Source organism: Pelodiscus sinensis, chromosome 13, assembly GCF_052426305.1.
Source record: "Pelodiscus sinensis isolate ZL-2025 chromosome 13, ASM5242630v1, whole genome shotgun sequence".
NCBI lineage: Eukaryota > Metazoa > Chordata > Testudines > Trionychidae > Pelodiscus > Pelodiscus sinensis.
Window position 1 is genome coordinate 2,281,910 of NC_143064.1, and position 23,096 is coordinate 2,305,005.

A 23,096-nucleotide genomic window follows, 5' to 3' on the forward strand; every position below is an offset into this window, starting at 1 on the left:
GGCAAATTGCTCTTAAAAACGCAGTAATGATGCATACGCAGTAACCACTGCTCAGAATTAAATACAGGGAGCCTAACTGAGTCCCGACATAAGCAAGAAACACTCTGAGGATGGTAAGAAGAGGGAGGTCTAGGTTGGAGATTAGGAAAAACGATTTCCCTAGGCGGGTGGGGAAGCGCTGGGATGGGTTCCCAGGGAGGGGGTGGAATCTCCGTCCCTAGAGGTGTTTAAGTCCTGGCTTGACCAAGCCCTGGCTGGGTTGGTTTAGTTGGGGTTGGTCCTGCTTTGGGCAGGGGGCTGGACTCCTGAGGTCTCTGCCAGCCCTGGGGTTCTGAATCTAGGGCCCCAGTGGAAGCCAGACAGGGATGCATTTGGCCTGTCATTTCTATTTTTCTTTCTTTTCAAACTGTCAGAGTGTTGGGAGGATGCCCCAGACGAGATGGGCTTCCAGCGAGGAGAAGAATCACGTTCCGCGCTCCCCCTGCCTGTCCCCTTTGGTGGCTGATCCCAGCGGCTGCACTAAGAGCTCTCTTGTGGAAGGCTTTCCTCCTGCGAGAATGTTAGCAAGTGGACGGGGGGAGTTTGAGCCAAGTAGCCCCCTCAGGTGCCCAAGTGTGCGTTTTGCCCACCGGCCCGCCGACCGGGCGAGTGAAGGGGGAGGTTTCCCCAGCGCCCAGCCATTCAAAGGGGCCTGGCTCTCCCAGTGCTGCTACTGCACTCGGGAGTGGCTCGGAGGGTGTGCGGAGCGGAGTGGTGCGCTCTGGGCGGCTCTGAGGCTGGGGGCAGCACCCCATGGTCTGGGAGACACTGAGGACTGGCTGCCCCCATCCCCTTACCTTCCACCTAAGGTCCCTCCTCTTCCAGGGGCACAGAGCTGGGGCCCCCCACACACCTGGCTCACGGGCCCATGGAAGCTACCAGCCCCCCTATATGCCCATGCTCTGTTGCCTTGGGAACACCTCCTTTTGCTGAGATAACCCGGCTACAATGGATCTGATCCGACCTGAGGCTAGGCCTTCTCTTCCTTGGCTGGAGAAGAGCTGTTCAGAACTCATAGGTTTTTGAGTTAGGATTTGGGGTGGAAATCTTTGCTCTGCCATTCCCCTCCATTTTGCACCCTCAATGTCTCTCACCATTTGAAGACTTTGGGTGTCTTTTTTTTTTTCTAAGCAGCAACTCATATAAATTGGAGTGGCTGATAGGCCACGTTGGCACCAATTTTTTTAAGAGGCTCCAAAGGCGATCCTGGCAATTGCAGGCTAATAACTCTTACTTCGATACCAGGCAAATCGGCTAAAACTAGAGTAAGAACAGAATGATCAGACGCGTGGATCAACTCAATCTATGGGGAAGAGCCAACACAGCTTTTTAAAAGAATAATAATGCTCCACCAATCTATTGGAATTCTCTGAGTGGGTCAACAAATGTAGACACGGGTGATCCTGTGGATTTAGTATATTTGGCTTTTCGGAAAGCCTTGGAAACGATCCCTCACCAAAGGCTTTTAAGCAAACTAAGCAGTCACAGAATAAGAGGGAAGGACCGCTCATGGATCAGTAACTCACAAAAGATGGGAAACAAGGTGCAGGAATACATGGTCAGTTTTCACAGTGGAGAGTCAGGGTATGTCTAGACTACAGGGGGGATTTTTTCCAAAAAAGTGGCCTTTTTTCAAAAAACGTCACCTGCCTCTAGACTGCAGCCGCGTTCTTTCAAAAGTAAATCAAAAGAACGCGGCAGTTTTTTCGATCGCGGTAAACCTCATTTTATGAGGAATAATGCTCTTTCGAAAAAATGCGCTATGTCATGCAAACTGTGCTTTTTTGAAAGAGAGCATCCAGATTGCCTGGGTGCTCTCTTTCAAAAAAGCGGCTTGCTTTTTCGAAAGTACTGGTGTAGTCTAGATGCTCTTTTTCAAAAGAGGCTTGCAGTCTAGACATAACCACGCAGTGGAATCTCCCAAAGATGTGTACTGGGAGATGAATAAGTGATCTGGAAAAAAAGAGTAAGCGGTGATGTGGCAAAGTTTGCGGGTGATACAAAACTTCACAACTTAGCAGGCTGCTAAGAGTTCCAAAGGGATTTCACAAAACCAGATGTCTAGGCAACGGAATGCTAGATAAAATTCCATGTTGATAAATACAAAGTAGTGCACCTTGAAAAACATAATCCAACTATAAATTGAAAGTGACGGGAGTCTCCATTAGCTGTTACCACACAAGAGAGGGAGCTCGGAGACATTGTGGAGAGTTCTCTGAAAACATCCACTCCATGTGCAGTGCCATTCCAAAAAACTAACAATATTAGGTACAATTAGGAAAGGGATGCATAATAAGAAAAAATCGTATTGCCGCTATATAAATCCATGATATGCCCAAACTTTGAAAACTTTGTGTAGATCTGTTCATCCCATCTCAAAAAAGATATATTAGAATTAGAAAAAGTACAGAGACAGGCAGCAGAAATGATTAGGAGTATGGAACAACTTCCATGTAAGGAGAGATTAAAAAAGACTAAGAGTCTTCAGCTTGGAAAAGAGATGACCAAAGACAGGGGAGGGGATGTCTATAAAATCAGGACTGGTGTGGAGAAAGTGAATAAGAAAGTGTTATTTAACTCTTCTGATAAGACAAAAAGAAGGGGTCGCCCAATGAAATTAATATGCTGCAGAATTAAAATGAACATGAGGAAGCACTTCTTTACACAACATAGTCAACTTGTGGAACTCACTGCCGGGGGATGATGTGCAGGCTAAAAGTTTAAGTGGATTAAAAAAAATAATTAGATCAGTTAATGGAGGACAAGGCCACCAATGGCTGTTAGCCAGGATGGTCAGGCATGCAACTAGGTATGTAAGAGTTTAACCAGCTAACTGGTTAACCAATAAGCATCAGTTTATCAGTTCCAGTTAACAATTAAACTCCTGGGTCAATAGGGTCAGCAGCCTACTGGGCCAGCCGCGTCTAACCATGTAACCAACTGAATTGTAATCAGCTCAGGCGGATGCAATTCAGTGTCAAAAGAAGCTGGAACAAAATGTTTAGACAGTTTCAAGTTCTGAATTTTTTGGAACTCTTACTCTCTACAAAATTGCAGGACTTTGACTGCATCCCCCAGACCGGGGCAGAAACAAATGATGAAAGATCAGAATTGCTGAGACAACAAAGACTCCTGCTTTCACTCAGCTCTAGTGACGGAACTGGGCCCGAAAACCAGGCCTCGGCCTCCTTTGTGCTGGCCTGTGCTCGATACACGACAGCCTCCTGCACGGGGAAGGTGGACGTCACAGGTGCACACTGGAGTTTCACAGAGCCCAGTTCCGTCGTGGTGTGCCTGGCTGCAGCCCTCTGGAGTCAGCGGATGGGCCCTCCCTGCCCGCTTGCCTTTGCGTCAGGCACCTCAGGCTGGTTTTGCTTTGGGGAACCACGAGGGAGAACCCGCCGGTCCATGATTCCACCCCCACTCAGTGCCCACTCTCACGCCAGGGAGGCAGCTGGAGAATTCGAGTGCCAGACGCCGGATTGACGGCTTCTCCTGGCGCAGAATGTTGTCTCTAACACACAGGCCTTCTGCCAATTTCACTGCCCATTTTTGCTGTATTAGTTGTCATCACACGGATGCCTGTGAGTGGAGTTGGACTGTCTCACATCTGACTGCTGAGCTCCTGGGAGGAGCCTGGTGGGCCGGGCAGCCAATACACCGCCACGAGACCGAGACGCCGGAGCGGATCGAACGGGGCCACTTAACCCACGCCATAGACCTTTGAGCTGCTCCTGAATGTGCCATGCTGTCTCAGTGCCGGATAGTCATTATCCTGGGGGCTGGTTCTGCCTGGTCTGTCAGGAGCCAAACCCAGAGGCAGGTTTGGCTTTGGAAACAGCCATGCGTGTGCACTGAAGGGGCGAGGCGTTTGGAGCAAGGGATCCAGTTATTATTGACCGGCCCATTTGCACAGCTAATAACTGGGGGGTGGCCAGTTCTTGAGCCCTGCAATTCGTACAGAAATGACAAAAGACCCAGCGAGTTGCTACCCTCCGTGCGTCGGTTAGTGCTGGGCAAAAGGAAATAGAAGACGATACATTTAAAATAACCAACCAATTTCACGTGAAACTTACCGCCGGAGCCGGTGGCTCTTGCTCACCGAGAGGACTGGCTGCATGTGCTGGGGCCGTGTTTCTCATCTACACAGATGGTTCTTACTGTGAACAAATTGCTTGTGGGGCTTGGCTGCACCTTGTGGCCTGTGCTCTGAAGCCTGAGTCCAATGTTAGAAGCAGCCCCCAAGGCCCAGTTGTAGGAATCTCACAGGCTAACTTAAGGCGCGTCCTGGGAGCGGGACGAGTCTCTGCTCACATATAACTGCCGCTGCCGCGTAGGCACTGCTAGGGCCCTGACTCAGACCGCTGGAAGGACTCACCTTTGGGAAGACGTAACAGAACCCTCCGTGCAAAGCCTCTTCCCAGCCTGGCTTTCTGCTGCCACTGGGCTACTAGCCTTGCAGTGGTGCCTGCAAACCGCTGCTGTGCCGTCTGCTGCCCCTCTTCCTGCCTGTAGACTTGTCTATTCTGCCTCGGGCCAGAGCTGGCCCTACCAGGCCCCCGTGGAGGGAGAGGTGGGGCGAAGAAAGAAAATAAGGGCAAAAAGGTTTTTTGTCCTGAAACGATGCAGCAGCATCCGCTGCCAGAGCTCCTGACTGTGTAGCAGCCCACAGCAGCCAGCATTCGCTCAGAGGAGCTGCAATTAAGTTGAGTCAGGCAGGAAGGAGCTGGATGTGTTAGGCCCACTAGGGTCCTCCTTCCCAGGGGCAGGAGTGCCACAGATTTCCCGGTGATCCGTGCAGCTTGCTGCCTGGCAGGGCGAGAGGGGTAACCAGTCGGAATGCAAATACTTTCCTTTCTCGCTGTGCAGAGGCTGATGCCAAGATCCATCCATCTGACACGTCTTCCCCAGCCTCGTGTTGTCCTCTTCAGCGTGCCGTCACTTGAACAGGGATCCTGATTTCATTGTGCAGTCTGATTTCACCCATCCGGCTGCGGGCGTGCGGACACCACTGCCAGCACGCTGATCGACAGCGTCTCCTTGCTGCCTGCCTGCTCTTGCCTGAGATCCGCCGTCTGTCTGTTTGTACAGCGCCTAGCACAGGTCCGAGACGGAGGCTCCTTGCCAGGGTTCCCTGTAAACTGGTTGCTTGTGCGGCTGCACAGGAGAGATTCCAATGCTGCCCAGCCGATTAGCAGAACACCCACCATGAGGTTTGTGTTTCTGCTGGTGGTGCACATTCACACGTGTTGGTGCACATAACAAAAAAAAATCCGCACCTGCAGGGAAAACATCTGCACATAGATGAAAAGGATTCGAGGGAACATTGGTCCTAGGCACAATGTAATATATGCTCTAATAATAATTCTTCAGTTCCTAAACTCGCTTCTTAAGTCCATATGAGAGAGGAAACTCCTAGAAACACCTACGCAAAAGCCTGCCGAGGGATTAACTGTGACTGGCTCTGTTTTAGCTTGGGCTGGTAGCTGCTGGCAAAGGCTTGGGGCGTGCCGAGATCTGCTGTGCCACGTGACAGCGCTCAGAGTCGCTCTTTCCTGGAACGGTCGCTCAGGCCGCAATGGGCAGCCCCTCCCCGGCCCTTAGAGCCACCCATCACCTGCCATGTCACCTCCTCCCCGGCCCTTAGAGCCACCCATCGCCTGCCATGTCACCTCCTCCCCGGCCCTTAGAGCCACCCATCGCCTGCCATGTCACCCCCTCCCCAGCCCTTAGAGCCACCCATCGCCTGCCATGTCACCCCCTCCCCGGCCCTTAGAGCCACCCATCGCCTGCCATGTCACCTCCTCCCCGGCCCTTAGAGCCACCCATCACCTGCCATGTCACCCCCTCCCCGGCCCTTAGAGCCACCCATCGCCTGCCATGTCACCTCCTCCCCGGCCCTTAGTGCCACCCATCGCCTGCCATGTCACCCCCTCCCCGGCCCTTAGAGCCTCCCATCGCCTGCCATGTCACCCCCTCCCCGGCCCTTAGAGCCACCCAGAGCACGCCATGTCACCCCCTCCCCGGCCCTTAGAGCCACCCATCGCCTGCCATGTCACCCCCCCCCCCCACCCTCAGCCCTTAGAGCTACCTGAAGTGCACAGCACAGCCCTCGGGCAGCGATTTAAAGGGCCCAGGGCTCTAGGCGCCGCTGCTGCCTCAGTACCAGCAGTGGCAGCAACCAGAAGCCCTAGAGCCCTTTGCATTGGCGGGCCCTGGGGCGACTGTCCCGTTGTCCCTGTCGGCAGGCCTAGGCCGACGCTGGAATGTCTGCGGCATGGCTTGGGCTCATGAGGCTGCATATTGCTGTGTGGCCCTTTGAAGTGCCCCCCCACTTTGGGACCCTCCCCTTTTGCAGGGCCCCAGACCGCGGCAGCAGCCTGAGCCAAAACGCCAACCCAGCCGTTCCCCAGCTCCGCAGCCCACCGTGGTAGCGCCGGGCCCATGGAATTGCTGTGGGCCTGAACTCTGAGCGCTGGCTCCCGAAAGCCAATTAGCCACCACTTCCGTGCAGCGTGGTGTCGTGCGTCTCCCCGGGCCTGCGACTGAACACGGGCCGCCGAGCCCCAGCGCAAGGCAATCACGTGGCGACGCGCCAGCGCCAGCCGGGAAAATAACTGTGTTTCCTTTGTGCACGCTGAGCGCCCCCTGCTGTGTGTTTCGTGGCGGGATGGCTGCTGGGGATGGGAAACAGGCGTCCACGGAGCTGAGCCAGGACAGCCGTGGTCTCTGCAAAACCAGGGGCCGTGACCTCGGTTAGCTCAGTGAATGAGCCCTCACGTCCATGTAATGTGAGTTTCTCCGGGGTGGTATCCAGTAAGGAGGTGGGCAGGCCTGGAGAGAGGCCGTCTACGTGCTGTCACAATTTCATTTCCTGCCGTGGAGCGACGCTGACAGCTAGACGTGTGCTTAGGCCTCCTCCTTGCTGCATGGATTTTGGCTAATCCCTTCCTCAGCTCTCCCACCTGTGGGATGGGCCCATAAGCCTTTTCCCCTCTGGCCTCGTCTCTTGCTAATTGTTCCTGAGCTTCGCTTTGCCACGTGTAAGCTTGCGAGTCGGTGCGTTCCAGATTCCATGTAGAGTACGGAGACTCGGGGGCCCTTCTGCTTGGTTTCCCATTTAAAAACGCTCTCCGTGAGGTTCTTACCGACCCTCTTGGTTTTCCAGTCATGGGAGGCCGGGAGGGAGGGAGGGAGGATGCCGCGGTGGCCTCACTGATGAGTTGATTCTAGCACTGATGTGTTTAATACTCTCTGGCTGAGCTGCGGAACAGGCCGGTGTGCAAATTGCCTGCAATATCAGTGTCCTGAATAATGAGCCATTTGCTGCTGAAGGCTCAGTCCCTTATTATTCAAATCTTAGGGAGCCACTCGTGTTTGCAGCTGCGGCTGACACTACTGATTAAATTGTTCTGATCGGCGAGAGGGGAGCATGGACGGAGGCCGGACGTGTTATTGATCTGTTACAATCCATTCTGGGCAGTCACGCATGACGAGTAATGGACAAAACCCAATTTTCTCCCAGCCTTAATTTAAATAGCGAGGCCGCTTGATGATCTTTCTGGGGCAGTTTTGTTCTCAAGACTGCACCTCGTCATTTAGTGAACTGGTTAGTAAATGGTGTAGCATGTGGCCGTATCCAGCCCTTGGTTTTATGCAAGCATGGGTGAGATGAAAAGCCAGGGGGATATGGCATTCGGCGGGGGGCCCAAAGGCATTGCTGACTCAGCATGGTCAGGATTCTGTCGTGTTTTGTGAACAGTAATGCAAGTCCCGGAAAATAGATACCCGGGAAATGCTGAGAATTTGCTGAACATCTTGAGCTATGGAAGGAGCAGCTGTAGATGGGGGAGATGGTTTCCCTGCCATGAACATTTACGCGCCCCATAGCAGTATGTCATTGGTGTAAGATACTAGACCGATTGGCTTGTAAATGATGACCTAGCTTCCCAAATCATTTTCTTCTCCTTTTCCTTTCATTTCTCTTCTCTGTGTTTCAGATTCTGCTTGGCCTTTGCCTAAACAATTGTGCCCCATATGGATTTCCCTAGATGTGCTCTTTTCAACTGCATCTATCATGCATCTCTGTGCCATCTCTCTTGATCGGTATGTAGCAATACGCAATCCCATTGAGCACAGCCGCTTCAATTCCCGCACCAAGGCTATTATGAAAATTGCTGCCGTTTGGACCATATCTATAGGTAAGCGCTACGGCTCACGCGCCAACTGTCTCTTATTGAGTAACTCGACCCGTTACGCCTCCTTTCCATTGGGATTTGTAAGAGGTTGCACGTTTCCTTGGGCTGCACGCGTGTAAATGTAATGAATGGGAAGGAGAAGTCTTGTGTTCTGATTGGCTAGTGATCACACTAAGCAATGCTGTCTGAGAACGCCACTGCTTTTAATGGCCAAGATTACACACTAGCATGCCAGGACACGCCAGAAAGAGACACGACACAAACAAAAGGCGCTATGAAACTGCTGGGGACACAAAGCAGAGGTGCAAGGGAAAGGACATTAGAGGAGACTGTGACTGTAATAGAGGACACTCCAGATAGAGGACTCGCCCAGTAAGGAGGAAGCGATAGCAAGGCGAGAGCCCAATGGCAGGCGTGACAGTTCCAAGTGCAGGGGGTTCGTTTGGGGAAGAACTATTCAAACGTTTTGGTGTTTTGTAAGAAAGAGGAATCTGCGGCAGGGGGAATTGTCTGACAATTTCCTCTGCTCTGCTAGATTGTCTTGTTCGAATCAGCAGCAGCCGGGCCCAGATTCCAGAGGTGACTGGACGCCTTTCCCCCGCCCCCGGGTTACGCCCATGGTGCACGTTGGCTTAAGCTGTGCGCTTCAAGAAAAAAGCATGTTGTGCTGTGAACTCCTCCAACGTCTCACTTACCACGTCCCCCGCGTATCTTCACTTGGCAGGATGACCTACATCTACAGTGCAGGAGAGGCCACTTTGTAACTGCTGACCCTGGGCCTGCAGGAAATGACAGATAACGACGTGTGCTTGAATTCATAATAATGATTCAAGGTTGTCAAACAGGCCCACAGGGGAATTATTTAATCAGTCAAAGATTATCCCACGCCACACAGAGAGAAACTGCACGCCACCTCTCTGTGCAGGGTGCAGAGCTGAGCCCTGCCTTCTGCCTCTCTAACTGGTGATGATTTTCATTCCCAGTCTAACTCCCCCAACTTTTTGCCTTTGAGAGGCTTGAGACAGAGCCGTTCCTTTTTGGAGGGGAGAAATACTTTCCTGAGATGTGTACTGAGTTCAGCATCTTATTGTACCTCGTTACTTCTGGGGTCTCTTTTATGGGGTTTTCGATTACATGACTGATAAACTAGGGGGATTTCTAAATCAATCATTATGAAGCACTCCTGCTCTAATAAGCACTCCCTAGTGAGCTAAAACATCTCGCAATGTTTTTCACATAAATCACAGAAAGCATTGGCAAGAACGTATTCCTGTTCACTTACCGACCGGACCTGCATTATAAGATGGCCCTTATCAATTACCATGTCTTATTTATTATAACACTTCTCTAGTCTCTTCGTGAGGGGCCCTTTCCCTAGATGCCTGGACTATAACAGCAAGGTCAGGGTGAAAAGCAGGAGAACGATTACTCACGTTCTGCAATTGATTTCAGAGGGGGAGCAGTGTTAGTCTGCTTCAGCAAAAGCATCAAAGAGTCCCGTGGCACTTTTCAGACTAACTCATGTCTTAGGGTATTAGGTCACACGCTTTCGTGAGCTGCAGCTGAAGGAAGGAAGGAAGGAACACAGAGATGGGAATGTGCCATCAGTGCTAATTAAATCCGATTGAGTGGGGCTCCTCTCCTGCAGTGGTGAGAGCGCCTGAATGGGAAATTACCTACGGCAATGCGAGAACCTCTCCATGCGTCGATTTAGACCTTGGTTCAGGGTAAAAATTTGCATATGAATTCCAGCTCAGCAGTTTCTTGTTCCAGGCCAATTTGGAAGATTTTTCCTCGAGAATGGCAACTTTCGAGTCTGATACTGTGTGCCCAGGGAGGTTAGAGTGCCCCCTCTGGCTTTTGGGTGTTGCCATGCTTAATGTCTGATTTGTGTCCATTTATTCTTTTGCATAAAGACGGTCCGTGTTGGCCAGTGTCCATGGCAGAGGGGCATTGCTGGCACGGGACGGCCTAGAGCACGTTGGCAGATGTGCACGGGAACCAGCCTTTGGGGGGATAGGCGATGTGGTTAGGTCCTTTGTCAGTGTCACTAGGATAGATGTGTGGCCAGCGTTGGTAATGAGGTTTGTTTATTTTCCCTTCAACTGCAGTTCAGTAGGCATTGGGCACTACCTATATAAATGCCTAGTGTAAAAAGGGTTTTGGTTAATCTATTAAAGAATGATGCGAGTTTAACTTACAGAAGCCATAAAAAGTAACTAGCAATGGGAAATAAACGGTCCAAGTCGTGGATGCACCAAGAATGTATTACGAGCCCACAGTCTGTGTGCACTAGTCCTGCGTCAGCTCCTTCAAGGAGAGAAAGTCAGTTGAATACCCTCTGATGAAATGAGATCGATTGATCAGTGGACTCCTTGAAGAAATCTTTTGCTTTGATTTCTCTGAGCCGAGGGGAGCAAAGCTGCTTCATTCGGCGCGTTGCAGGCTGGGTGGAGGGAGTTCACCTGAAGGTGGCTCAGAAATGTCAGCCGCAGGCTGCGGTGTGACTTGGATTGCATGCCCGCACAAGCGACTGTCACCTCTCCCACACTAAGCAGACTGGCCAGACCTGGAGTCCAAGCACACAGGAGGGAGGGAGGCTGCCTGTTGGAGCCAGGGCGGGGAGTGGACCAGGAGACAGGAAACAAGTGGAGCCTAGCCCCCCTGGCCCTTATTGGCCAAAAGTCGCAGTAGATTATTGCCCCACCCCCCGAGCAAGACGGACCCCAGGAAGGAACCGAGACTCGGTGAGGTGTCTCTAACGCACAGTGTCTGTGCACGGCCTCACAGTGCGCACAGCGACACAAAGTAGCTGGTGCTTGGAGAATATTGTGTGGGTGCTCATAGAGCTGCCTGTTAGTTTGAGGGTCTCAGAGGGGGTCGCCGTCTTAGTCTGTAACTTACAATTTTTTAAAAAACGAGTGTTCCTGCAGCACCTTCGAGACCAACAGAAAACCAGAGAGAGTTTCATGAGCTTCCATGGGCACAAACCACTTCTTCAGCTGAGCGGAGCAAGAGCATTAGTTTCGGGTGCCACTCCAGGGCTATGTCTACACTCGCGGCTTCTTGCGCAAGTACGGCCATTCTCACGCAAGAATCTGCAGAGCGTCCCCACCGCCCGCCTGCTCTTGCGCAAGGAAATGTACAGTGCGGCGTGGTAAGAGAGGGCTCCTTGCGCAAGAGCTACGCTCTTTTTTATCAGGTGTGAGCCCTCTTGCGCAGGAGCTCTTTCGCAAGCGGGCAGTGTGGACGCTCGGCAGGGATTTCTTGCGCAAGAGAGCCCTATGGCTCAAATGGCCAGCAGAGCTTTCTTGATCAAGAGAGCGTCCACACTGCTATAGGAGCTCTTGCGCAAAAGCACAGCGCGCACATGGCAGTGTGGATGTGTTCTTGCGCAAGAAGCCGCCAGTGTAGACACAGCCCAGGTGTTGGTGGGGACCTGGTGGATTCGGAATAGCTTTGCCTTTCCCCCCATCCAGTAGCTGAGCTCAGCCCAGACCGGAGCTGATAGTTTTACGACCAGGGGCTGTGCACAGAGGGTGCCTTCAACTGTGGGATTTGTACCTCAAACACAGCTATCTTCTCAGCCCCATCTGAGCATGCAGCTACGGGCCTTGACTACCTCCTTCCACTTGTGGTGAGTGCAGGAGAGAGGGGATTGAGCTCCTAGTATGTTGGCATTTTGTTCATCGTTTTGTATATGGCTTTAGCTTTGGTCTTGCAAATGTATCTAGAGATGTGATGGTATCAACAGCGCATAAATCTGGCCTCGCTCAATAAAACGTCTCTGAGGCAGCTGTCGGGCAGGTCAGTCAGAATTCTGAGTGAGCTGACGACCAGCGCATGGACTATATGGCAGCTGTTTTCTGACAGCAGCGCTTGGCACGCATAAAGCCTTCCTCTCCGCAGCTGACGAAAGCAGGGAAGATCCCCATTTTGCAGATGGAGAAACAGAGGCAGGTAGAGGCTAATTCCTTGCCCACAATGCCCATGCTAGTCAGTGGCCGGGCTACAGAACCAAGAGCAGTGCCTGCCAGCTCCCTGCTCTCACCTGGGTGTAGGCTTGGGCACTACCTGTATAAATACGCCGCCAGCTGAGTCGAGTGTAGCGAATCCTCTCGCTTGCAGGCCCGTGTAGAACAAGAGCAGGGTGCAGAAAAGCACTAACTACGAGGTGTTGTCCAGTGGTTGTGGGGGAGGAGGGAGTGCAAACGAGGTGATATTATTCAAAAAGCAGTGGCCTGCTGGAACCTTGAAACTGATTGACATTCTGCTGCAAGAACACATTGCACTTTTCAGTTCTCAAAATTGTGGGGCCGATCATGTCCTTGCATAGTTCAATGGAATTTTGTCTCACTAAGGACTGAGTCAGAATTGGAAGAGAACTTTAGGATTGGAGCCAGTGTTAGGCTTTGTCTACACTGCCAAGGTTTGTTGCCAAAACCTGCCTTTTGTCAACAGAACAGCGGGAGCATTCACACTGCAATGCGACTTTTGTCGGGAAACACACCCAGTTTTGGCGACAAAAAAATTCCACCCCTGCGAGAGACTTTTCTCTTTCCCCCTCCCTTTATTGTTGACAAAGAGCCAGTGCAGACTCTGCTGTTTGTTTTGGCAGAGAACTGGCTTCCACCAGTATCTCACAATGCCTGCCCTGATGGCTTTTCTCAGTGTTGTGTGATCTCTGCTGCCCTGCAGGCAGGCGCCCCTCCCCTTTCAAAGCTTCGGGAAGTGTCTGACAGCTGAGTGAGCTGCTGGGAATAAACAAAGAGCAAATCATTGGAATCTCCTGTTCTTCCCTACTAGGAACACGGCGGCCAGCAGGCTGCTGCGGGGGAAGGAGGGGCTAGAGAGACGTCTGTGCTGCTCTGACATTCCTCAGCACAGAGAGCTCCCAGACCTAGTCATGATGCTGCTCCCAGCAGCTGAGGTTGCTGTGAGAGAACTCAGAGGGAATCCCAAGGAGCACAGGGATCAGCTCCACCTTCCCACAACACGGCACTGTGGAATGCTTACCCACAATGCTTTGCTCTATCTGTGGACGGGGAGCGAGCCATGTGGCCAGAATTGTTGACAGTGGGAGGCAGAAAAACCAGTTTGGCCAGGTTTCAGCTTTGGTGACTTGCCTGTCGACAGCGCTTATCGCCAGCCCTTCCCCGTGTAGACTCAGCCAGAGGATCCCAAATGTCAACGTGCAACAGACTTCCCCGTCAGCAGGGCTGTTCTGTGGTAGACCAGCATACGCCGATCCAACCGCACGCTCCCTGCCCTTCCGCTCAGCCTGGCCGATAACCGAATCGCAGTTAGAGTTATCCGGTACCTGCCTGTGAGAGCGCGAGCTCCAGCGGCGTGGGCTTGTGGGCATGCTCCCAGAGCCCCTGACCTCCACTATGGCACAACTCCTCTGCCGCAGCCACGGGAGGCCAATCGTGGCACCCTGACCCTCAGCCACCCACCCCCCGCGGAAGTTAGAGCGGGGAGGAAGGGGGCTTTTCTAACTTCTCCTGCTGCTGGGGAAGAAGGTCCAGCTACTTGGTAGGTTTATTTCTGCTTCTGTAGCTTCACTAGCCCGGCATGGTGGTAATAGCAACAAACCTGCAATTCCCCATGTGCTCTGCTCTAGCTGCGTCTCCGCGCTCCTCTGTCCTCGCGCCAGGCTCGGAAGCAGCGTGGATACGTGGCTTGTCTTCTGGCACCCTCTCCGCCTGCCTGTTCATGCAGCTGGCACAAGGACAACGGAAGACTCTTGCTCTGCATGAGAACCAGGCAATTGGCATCTCTTGCCCACATGCTGCTTCACAGGTAGCAGTGGCGACTTCTCTTTGGCACCTTGGCATTCTGTCTTACGAGCCGCAGGCCTCCACGGGCCTTGTTGGTGCTGCACTCGTGGTAATCATCCTGCTTATGTACCATTTCAAGAGGATACCGTGCCATGCAAAGGGGCTGTGGGTTTGAAAACAGGACACCTAAGTAAAGAACCACAAACCTGGCCGAGTGCACAGTCGCGTAACAGCAATGGCACGAGGTGCTACTTTAACGCAAAATCAGCCTCCAGGTTCACGTGCTGTGTTACGCTTTAGGCTTTACCTTGGTGTCCTTTCAATGAGGCAATAAAGCAGTCAACTTCATGCCCACAGTGAACCCTCCCTGTGCTGCCTCTTTTTTATCTCTGAAGTTTATTTGTAGCAGAATGAAGAATTACACCTAAAGGAACAGGTAAAAGTATGTGCTTATCTCGCCTTAAGCAACATTGCCATATGAAGAGAGATTAAAAAGACTGGGACTTCACAGCTTAGAAAAGAGGAGACTAAAGAGATCTATAAAATCATGACTAGCATGGAGACAGTAAGCAAAGAAAAGTTATTGACTTGTTCCCATAACATAAGAACTAAGAGTCCCCAAATGAAAATAATAGGTAGCTGGTTTAAAACAAATAAAAGTAAGTTTTTCTATGTCAACCTGTGGAACTCCTCGCCAGAGGATGTGGCAAAGGCCACGACTTTAACAGGGTTCAAAAAAGAACTAGATACATTCATGGAGGTTAGGTCCATCAATGGCTGTTGGCCATCATGAGCAGGGACGGTGTCCATAGCCACTGTCTGTCAGAGGCTGGGAATGAGCGACAGGGACTGGATCACTTGATGATTCCCTGTTCTGTTCACTCCCTCTGGGACACCTGGCGTTGGCCTCTGTCAGAGGAGAGGACGCTGGGCGAGATGGACTTTTGGTCTGACCCAATATGGCCATTCTGATGGTTTTATTCTGGGTAGTCTCCAATTAAGGGCCTGAGCCTTTCATCCAAAGGCCGTGCAAGGTGGAGGGAGGGAATGCTCCCCCCATTTGATGTTCGATTTGTGTTGAGCATGCTCACAGAGACTGAGCATGCTCAGTGACACTGCTAAAGCCGGCTGTCCTCACTCTGCCCTCCCCCCGCCACCCCGACTGGTGCAGGCGCGGGCACCTCTGCTCATGCTGAATAGTTTACTCTGCAGGTCGTTCCGATGAAGTCCTTGTGTGGGCCCCTGGGCAGCACATCAAAGCCCTACTGATCTCAGTAGGGTTAGTCACGGAGCAGGGCGCTACGTGAGTGCGTAACACTGGCAGAAGGGGGCCCTGAGGGGGCCAGATGTTCGTTGTCTTTAGTCAGAAGTTTCCAAGCCCCTAGGCGCGGGTTGCACTTGAAAGTAAAGGGCAGGCTCGCTGGACCAGATGTATCTTTTTATGTTCCGTGCTTGCACAGAAAGTTCACATCACTTGGAGGTGCTTTGAGCTGATGCCAGGAGGAGTGTGTTGGCTAACTTTCTCAGCAAGGAATTGTTTATGGTAGGGATGGTGGGATCATGGACACAGCTTTCCCCCTCCCCCCGATCCTTCGGGCTCTGCAGAGTCCCAGAAATTCCTCTGTGATGCTGCACACCCATGAATCTGTTCGCAGACTCAAGCCCTAAGTTAGCAAACAGCTGAGGACGTGTCACGGGAAAAACACAGCAAAGATGTAGGACGGCAGATGGGACGTCTAAACGTGTTTCTGGGACTTTGCACAGCCCTTTTATTCCGCTGTCAGCCTCCACGCCGGGGTGAAACGAGCACATCTCCCCTCGTCGAAAGCATAACGTGTCCTGCGCAATCCCGCCCGGACGTGCTCCGGCCGCAGGCGGCACAAGGCTACTCCTGGACAAATGAAGTGAGGGCATAGCAATGAAAGCTCTGGCAGGGCATTCACACACACCCCCCGCACTGCGGGAAGGCAGTGCCGCTATTTCTGTCATGGGAACATCTAGGGACGTGAAGTTTCCACGTGACCTGTCGTATGAATGTAGCTGGAACGCACAGGCCCACGGTGTTTCCATACCCCAGCCGCTGCCTATGGCTAAACAAGGTTCAGGGTTTGGAATACAGAGACCCCAGCCTGAGTAGCACCATGGCAAACACCCCGTTAAAAAGCCTTTCAACCTTTGATTGCCGGTACAGAAGAATAAAACTGTCAACGCCTTTGAAATAGAAAGCACCGAATGCGGCTTCGCTTTCACGCCGCCCCTCGTTTCCTTCTCGTTAGCTGAAGAGCGCGCAGACGGGGAGGCTCCGCTCGGCCTGTGACAGGCGCCTAGGGGTGTTAGCTGTCCATCCGAGGAGAAGGTCGATGAGATGGACTGGAACTGTTGTCCACTTGGTCCCAGGTAGCGCCTGGGATTCAGCTCGACCTGGTAGGGGCAGCAACGTCATCCGTCCCGTCCCTCTGGCCCCGTCTGGTCAGGACGTTGCGCAGGATCGAGCTGTCAGGACGGCCCAGGAGGCCGTGCGAATGGCAGCCATGATGGTGATGCTCATGCCAGTAGATCCCATCTGTTCTTCTCTGGTTTCCCTCCCACGCCTCGTTCTGTGAGGACCCCAAAGGGGGATCACTGGTAAAATAGCCCAGCCCCTCATTAATCGGTGGGCCTAAGTGGTGGATGATCCAACCCCCCAGTGTGGGTTCCCTCCTTCCAGCTATTCTTGTTCATCAACCATGAGCTTAACACCGGCCTGGAGGCCTTTTTCAGTAAGGCCTTTGGTCATTCTGCCTCCCTTTTGTGCCTGTCCCGTCATGGGTCAGGGTAACGCTGCAGGCGCTTTCACAGTGCAGCTCACGGCGAGCGTAAATGTGCAGGCCCAAGTATCACAGCGTCGGCATCCGGCCGAGTGTAAGCTCCACCCCAGTCACTACAGCTTTATCCGCTTGTTCCGGCTGGCTCTCCGTGTGGCCTGAGATGGTCTCTTGACTTCAGACGTCTGTAATACTGACGGCCGACGTAGCCCTTCATGGACACTGAGCACACAGGGCTGCTCCTTCGTGGCTGTAGGTGAGTGTAGCCCCGTTGCCTGCGGTGAGGCTGTACCTCCACGTAAGGGCTGCTCCTCTGCGGCTGTAGGTGGGCGTAGCCCCGTTGTCTGCTGTGTGGCTGTATCCCCGTGTAAGGGCTTCTCCTCCGCAGCTGTAACTGGGCATAGCCACATTGTCTGCGGTGGGGCTGTGTGGCTGTACCCCCGCGTAAGGGCTGCTCTCCGTGGCTGTAGGTGAGCATAGCCCCGTTGCCTGCGGTGAGGCTGTACCTCCACGTAAGGGCTGCTCCTCCGCGGCTGTAGGTGGGCGTAGCCCCATTGTCTGCAGTGCGGCTGTACCCCCGTGTAAGTGCTGCTCCTCTCCGGCTGTAGGTGGGCGTAGCCCCATTGTCTGCTCTTTGGCTGTACCCCCGTGTAAGGGCTTCTCCTCCGCGGCTGTAGCTGGGCATAGCCACATTGTCTGCAGTGGGGCTGTGTGGCTGTACCCCCGTGTAAGGGCTGCTCTCCGTGGCCGTAGCCCCGTTGCCTGCGGTGTGGCTGTACCTCCATGTAAGGGCGGCTCCTCCGCGGCTGTAGGTGGCCGTAGACCCGTTGTCTGCGGTGCGGCTGTATCCCTGCGTAAGGACTACTCCTCTGCGGCTGTAGGTGGCCGTATCCCCGTTGTCTGTGGTGCGGCTGTACCCCTGCGTAAGGACTGCTCCTCCGCAGCTGTAGGTGGCCGTAGCCCCGTTGTCTGCGGTGTGGCTGTACCCCCGCATAAGGACTGCTCCTCCACGGCTGTAGGTGGTCGTAGCCCCGTTGTCTGCGGTGCGGCTGTACCCCTGCGTAAGGGCTGCTCCTCCGCAGCTGTAGGTGGCCGTAGCCCCGTTGTCTGAGGTGCGGCTGTACCCCTGCGTAAGGGCTGCTCCTCCGCGGCTGTAGGCGGGTGTAGCCCTGTTGTCTGCAGTGCGGCTGTACCCCTGCGTAAGGGCTGCTCCTCCGCGGCTGTAGGCGGGCGTAGCCCCGTTGTCTGCAGTGAGGCTGTACCCCTGCGTAAGGGCTGCTCCTCCGCGGCTGTAGGCGGGCGTAGCCCCGTTGTCTGCAGTGCGGCTGTACCCCTGCGTAAGGGCTGCTCCTCCGCGGCTGTAGGCGGGCGTAGCCCCGTTGTCTGCGGTGCGGCTGTACCCCTGCGTAAGGGCTGCTCCTCCGCGGCTGTAGGCGGGCGTAGCCCCGTTGTCTGCAGTGCGGCTGTACCCCTGCGTAATGGCTGCTCCTCCGCGGCTGTAGGCGGGCGTAGCCCCGTTGTCTGCGGTGCGGCTGTACCCCTGCGTAAGGGCCGGCCCACAGAGAGCAGAAAAGCCGAGTCAAAGATGGCAATGCAAGGGCAGGTTCAGAATTTCATCCTAAAAGGAACTCTGCTCTAACCTTCCGGTCAATTGAAAACCTGTGTCGGACCCATCCTGTCTGGGTTGTTCCTTAACTCCTCTCACCTAACAGTAGCAGCAGATTTGCAGCCAGGGAAGGAGAGCGAACGAGACAGGAAGCCCCATGTCTGCAGAAAACCAGCGTGAAACATAACTCAGGAGAGCGGCACACAGGAAGTAGGTGCTAGAAAGGTGCAGTTGCATTGATGTGCTCCCCAGCCTGAAATGACAGGGTCCGGTTACGCTGGGGGACAGCAGCTCTTTGGAGAAGAAAGTGGGGAGGCAGGCGGCTTTAACTCAGACATCACGCCCCTCTACGCTTTTGTGGGGAGTAAGTTCTCGCGTGAGGCTCAGGTTTCAGTCCCTGCATCGACTGCACAGCGTTTGTGTGACCTTGCATGAGTGCTTTCACAGTTCTGTGCCTCAGTTTCCCCTCTGTGAAAACCAAACATTCCCATTCTCCCATGTGATCTGATGTAGCTGGGAGGATGTCCAGATGGGGCTGTGTGGAAGAGAAGTGTACCGGGTCACGACTGGTAGCTCACGTGGCTTGCACGCTAACTATTGCTGCTACAGCGACCACTAGCTCCTACAAACATGTTTTCTTTTCATTCAACACACTAGGAAATTAAATGGCAAAAAGTTTGTAAGTGCTCACAGATTCCAGTATGTTAATGTAGTACAGGTTGGACCTCTCTCGTCCGGCACCCTCTGGTCCAGCAACAGCCATAGTCCTGCAAGATTTTAGTTCACCGGGTGTCCACTTATCACAGGGGGTGGGCAAGTTTCCCGCAGTCCCATAAAGTTTGTTTATGGCCCCCAGTCCTGGCTCTCAGTGTTCTGGGCTGTTATTTAGCTCTAATTGACCCCTGAGTGGCTTCTCGGAGCCCAACAAGCAGTGGCTGTGTTGGTGACGCAGCTATACAATACTGACCTTGTGTGGTTCGGCAAATTCTCTGGTTCGGCAGTGGTCAGGTCCCGAGGGTGCCGGACTAGAGAGGCTCCACCTATACAACACAGATTGGAGTCTCTCCCCCCCTCCCAATTCCTGCAGCAGAGCTTTTCAAGGAACGTCCAATCTGGATTTCAAAGATGCCGTCGGCTCAGGTGAGTTTTGGCGTCTGCTCGCAGTGAGAGAAGGTCTGAGACCGCAGGTCTGTGTTGGTGTCTGCAGGGACAATTGGCTGCTCTGTTCTTCCCCTACAAATCCAGGGGCCAAGCCAGAGCCCCCTTCTCAGGGTCAAAGTGGCCACTCATCTCCTGGAGCAGTGTCCATGTCTACGCGACTCACTAGCCAGGAGTCCCCGTTCTGCAGGGTGGTTGGGGGGGAACTTGGACTCTGATTGAAGTGCGCTGACCAGGGGAACAAAGTCAAAATGGTCATTGAGGTAAGTAGAAGGGCAGGTGGGGAAAATCACCCATTTCATCTGCCAGACAGTGGCACTTGCTCATTTGCCATTCCAGGTCTGCGCTAGTCAGCTTATAAGTCTGCAGTTCACGGTATCTAATCCTAAAATCCTAGAGCACTAGAACTGGAAGGGACCTCGAGAGGTCATCGAGTCCAGTCCCCTGCTCTCACAGCCGGACCAAACACCATCTAGAGCATCCCTGACAGGTGTCTGTCCAGCCTGCTCTTAAATATCCCAGGGATGGAGATTCCGCAACCCCCCTGGGCAATTTATTCCAGCATTTGACCACCCTGACAGGCAGGAACTTTTTCCTAATGTCCAACCTAAACCTCCCTTGCTGCAGCTTAAGCCCATTGCTTCTTGTTCTATCCTCAGAGGCCAAGGAGAACAATTTGTCTCCCTCCTCCTTGTGACACCCTTTTAGGTACCTGAAAACTGCTCTCATGTCCCCTCTCAGTCTTCTCTTTTCTAAATTAAAGAAGCCCAATTCTTTCAGTCTTCCCTCATAGCTCATGTTCTCTAGACCTTTCATCATTCTTGTTGCTTTTCTCTGGACCCTCTCCAATTTCTCCACATCTTTCTTCAAATGTGGTGCCCAGAACTGGACACAATATTCCAACTGAGGCCTAATTAGCGCAGACTCGAACAGAAGAATGGCTTCTCGTGTTTTGCTCACAACACTCCTGTGAATGCCGTAAATCATTACTCCTCACTTGCCTTTCCTGTCTGGGCTTGTCCCAAGTTCCCAGATTGTTGCTAGCTTGGGCCTCTCATTAAACCCCTACAAGCCCGGTGTTTTTGTTTTTGGAGCTAAAACCAGCCCCAACCCTGCGCTGGCTGGATTGCATTGCTGTGCTAAGACATGCAATGCACCGATGCTGAGCTGCTGACATGCTGGGGTATCTGGAAGGGAACGGCATGTCTCATTTTACTTCCCAGAAAGCTGAGAACATCCCGCGTCTGCTCTTTTCAATGTGTCTGTGCAAAGCCACGTTTCTGAAATGGGAACCTTCGCTTCCAGTTCCTTAGCCAGAGAGGGTGCCCTCCGTCGGAGCTGCCGTTACTTTGCTGAAAGGCCCAGGAGGGCCTTTGCAAGATGTTTCTTGTGTTAGGAAACCAGACTTTGCTCCTTGCCTATGAGATCCAGGTCGGGAGTTTCGAAAAGGTAACTGCTCGCTCCCTCGGCATTCCGTACTGGAGAGGTGGGGCAGCTGCGGGGTGCATTTGCAGCTAATGCTGTGGCTCGTGTTCTGTGGTGCCCGCGTTCACAGAGTGCCTGGAAAGCACACCTCGCGGGTGTTCTGGGATGGCAGTGGTGACCGAGTGGCCGTGCTTTCTCCGCTGGTGGTGCGCTAGGTCAGTCAGCCACCCATCGGTGGAATTCAGTTCCATTTGGCAAGTCAGCAGCTGAAGGGCTTCATGGCAGGATGAGAGAGTCGGGGCAATGGGCTGAAAATGCGATTGACGGCCCCGATTCTGCCCTGAGCCACTCCCGGGCAAAGCCATTTCATGGGAATCCGTGGGGCTAAACAGTATCCTCCTGGGCTCTGCAGTGACCGCCTGCTTTTGTGGCCCCTCTGCTCACGCTCAGAGGCAAGAGTAAGAAGTTCCCTTGGGTGCACCTGCCCCCATGTTCAGTTCTGCCCTGTTCATTCCCAAGTCTCACTGGTGAGTTGTGTGGTGGGAGTCGGAGGAAGTTAGTAGCTGATCTACAACAAACTGCAGCCTATGGAAGACTTTTGGCTGGTGTAGGTGGGCTTTGGATAAGAGGCATGCAGCAGGAAAGAGCTTGTGGGCATTCCAGGCCTTATCTATACGATGATGCAAAGCCAGCATCGCATAGTCATCGCTGATTGACCCCTAACGAAGAACAAAGAAACCCACCTTATTTTCTCTAATGAGGCTACTGTCCCTTGAGGTATGTGATCCCTGTCTTGTACTTGGCTGAGAGGCCTTCCAAGAGAAAGTAGGAAAGACTTTCATGTTGAGTAGAATATCTCATGACCCAGTCTGGCTGTTCTTGTGTCCTGTACTTTGGCCTGACCCAGTCTGACTGTTCTTGTGTCCCATACCTTGGTCTGAGCCAGTATGACTGTTCTTGTGTCCCATACCTTGGCCTGACCCAATCTGACTGTTCTTGTGTCCCATACCTTGGTCTGAGCCAGTATGACTGTTCTTGTGTCCCGTACCTTGGTCTGACCCAATCTGACTGTTCTTGTGTCCCGTACCTTGGTCTGAGCCAGTATGACTGTTCTTGTGTCCCATACCTTGGTCTGAGCCAGTCTGGCTGTTCTTGTGTCCCATACCTTGGCCTGACCCAGTCTGGCTGTTTTTGTGTCCTGTACCTTGGTCTGACCCAGTCTGACTGTTCTTGTGTCCCGTACCTTGGTCTGACCCAGTCTGACTGTTCTTGTGTCCCGTACCTTGGTCTGACCCAATCTGACTGTTCTTGTGTCCCGTACCTTGGTCTGACCCAATCTGACTGTTCTTGTGTCCCGTACCTTGGTCTGACCCAATCTGACTGTTCTTGTGTCCCGTACCTTGGTCTGACCCAATCTGACTGTTCTTGTGTCCCGTACCTTGGTCTGACCCAATCTGACTGTTCTTGTGTCCCGTACCTTGGTCTGACCCAGTATGACTGTTCTTGTGTCCCGTACCTTGGTCTGACTCAGTCTGGCTGTTCTTGTGTCCCGTACCTTGGTCTGACCCAGTCTGACTGTTCTTGTGTCCAGTACCTTGGTCTGACCCAGTCTGACTGTTCTTGTGTCCCGTACCTTGGTCTGAGCCAGTCTGGCTGTTCTTGTGTCCCGTACCTTGGTCTGAGCCAGTCTGGCTGTTCTTGTGTCCCGTACCTTGGTCTGACCCAGTCTGGCTGTTCTTGTGTCCCGTACCTTGGTCTGACCCAGTCTGACTGTTCTTGTGTCCAGTACCTTGGTCTGACCCAGTCTGACTGTTCTTGTGTCCCGTACCTTGGTCTGACCCAGTCTGACTGTTCTTGTGTCCCATACCTTGGTCTGACCCAGTCTGACTGTTCTTGTGTCCCGTACCTTGGTCTGACCCAATCTGACTGTTCTTGTGTCCCGTACCTTGGTCTGAGCCAGTCTGGCTGTTCTTGTGTCCCGTACCTTGGTCTGACCCAATCTGACTGTTCTTGTGTCCTATACCTTGAGACTATACCGTGGGGGCATCTGCCTCTGTCGAGCACTACTGCATCTCAGCACTGTTCA

General features: G+C 53.1%; 1 protein-coding gene across 2 annotated transcripts in view; it reads left to right on the plus strand.

Annotated features, from left to right (window-relative positions):
* HTR2C (5-hydroxytryptamine receptor 2C) overlaps positions 1-23,096 on the plus strand; it is a 438,632-nt gene that overhangs the window by 409,757 nt on the left and 5,779 nt on the right. For both annotated transcript variants that reach the window (XM_075916247.2, XM_075916246.2), the window contains exon 5: positions 8,040-8,240. In XM_075916247.2, coding sequence (XP_075772362.1) covers positions 8,040-8,240 — 201 coding nt within the window. The remainder of the gene's footprint in view (positions 1-8,039; positions 8,241-23,096) is intronic.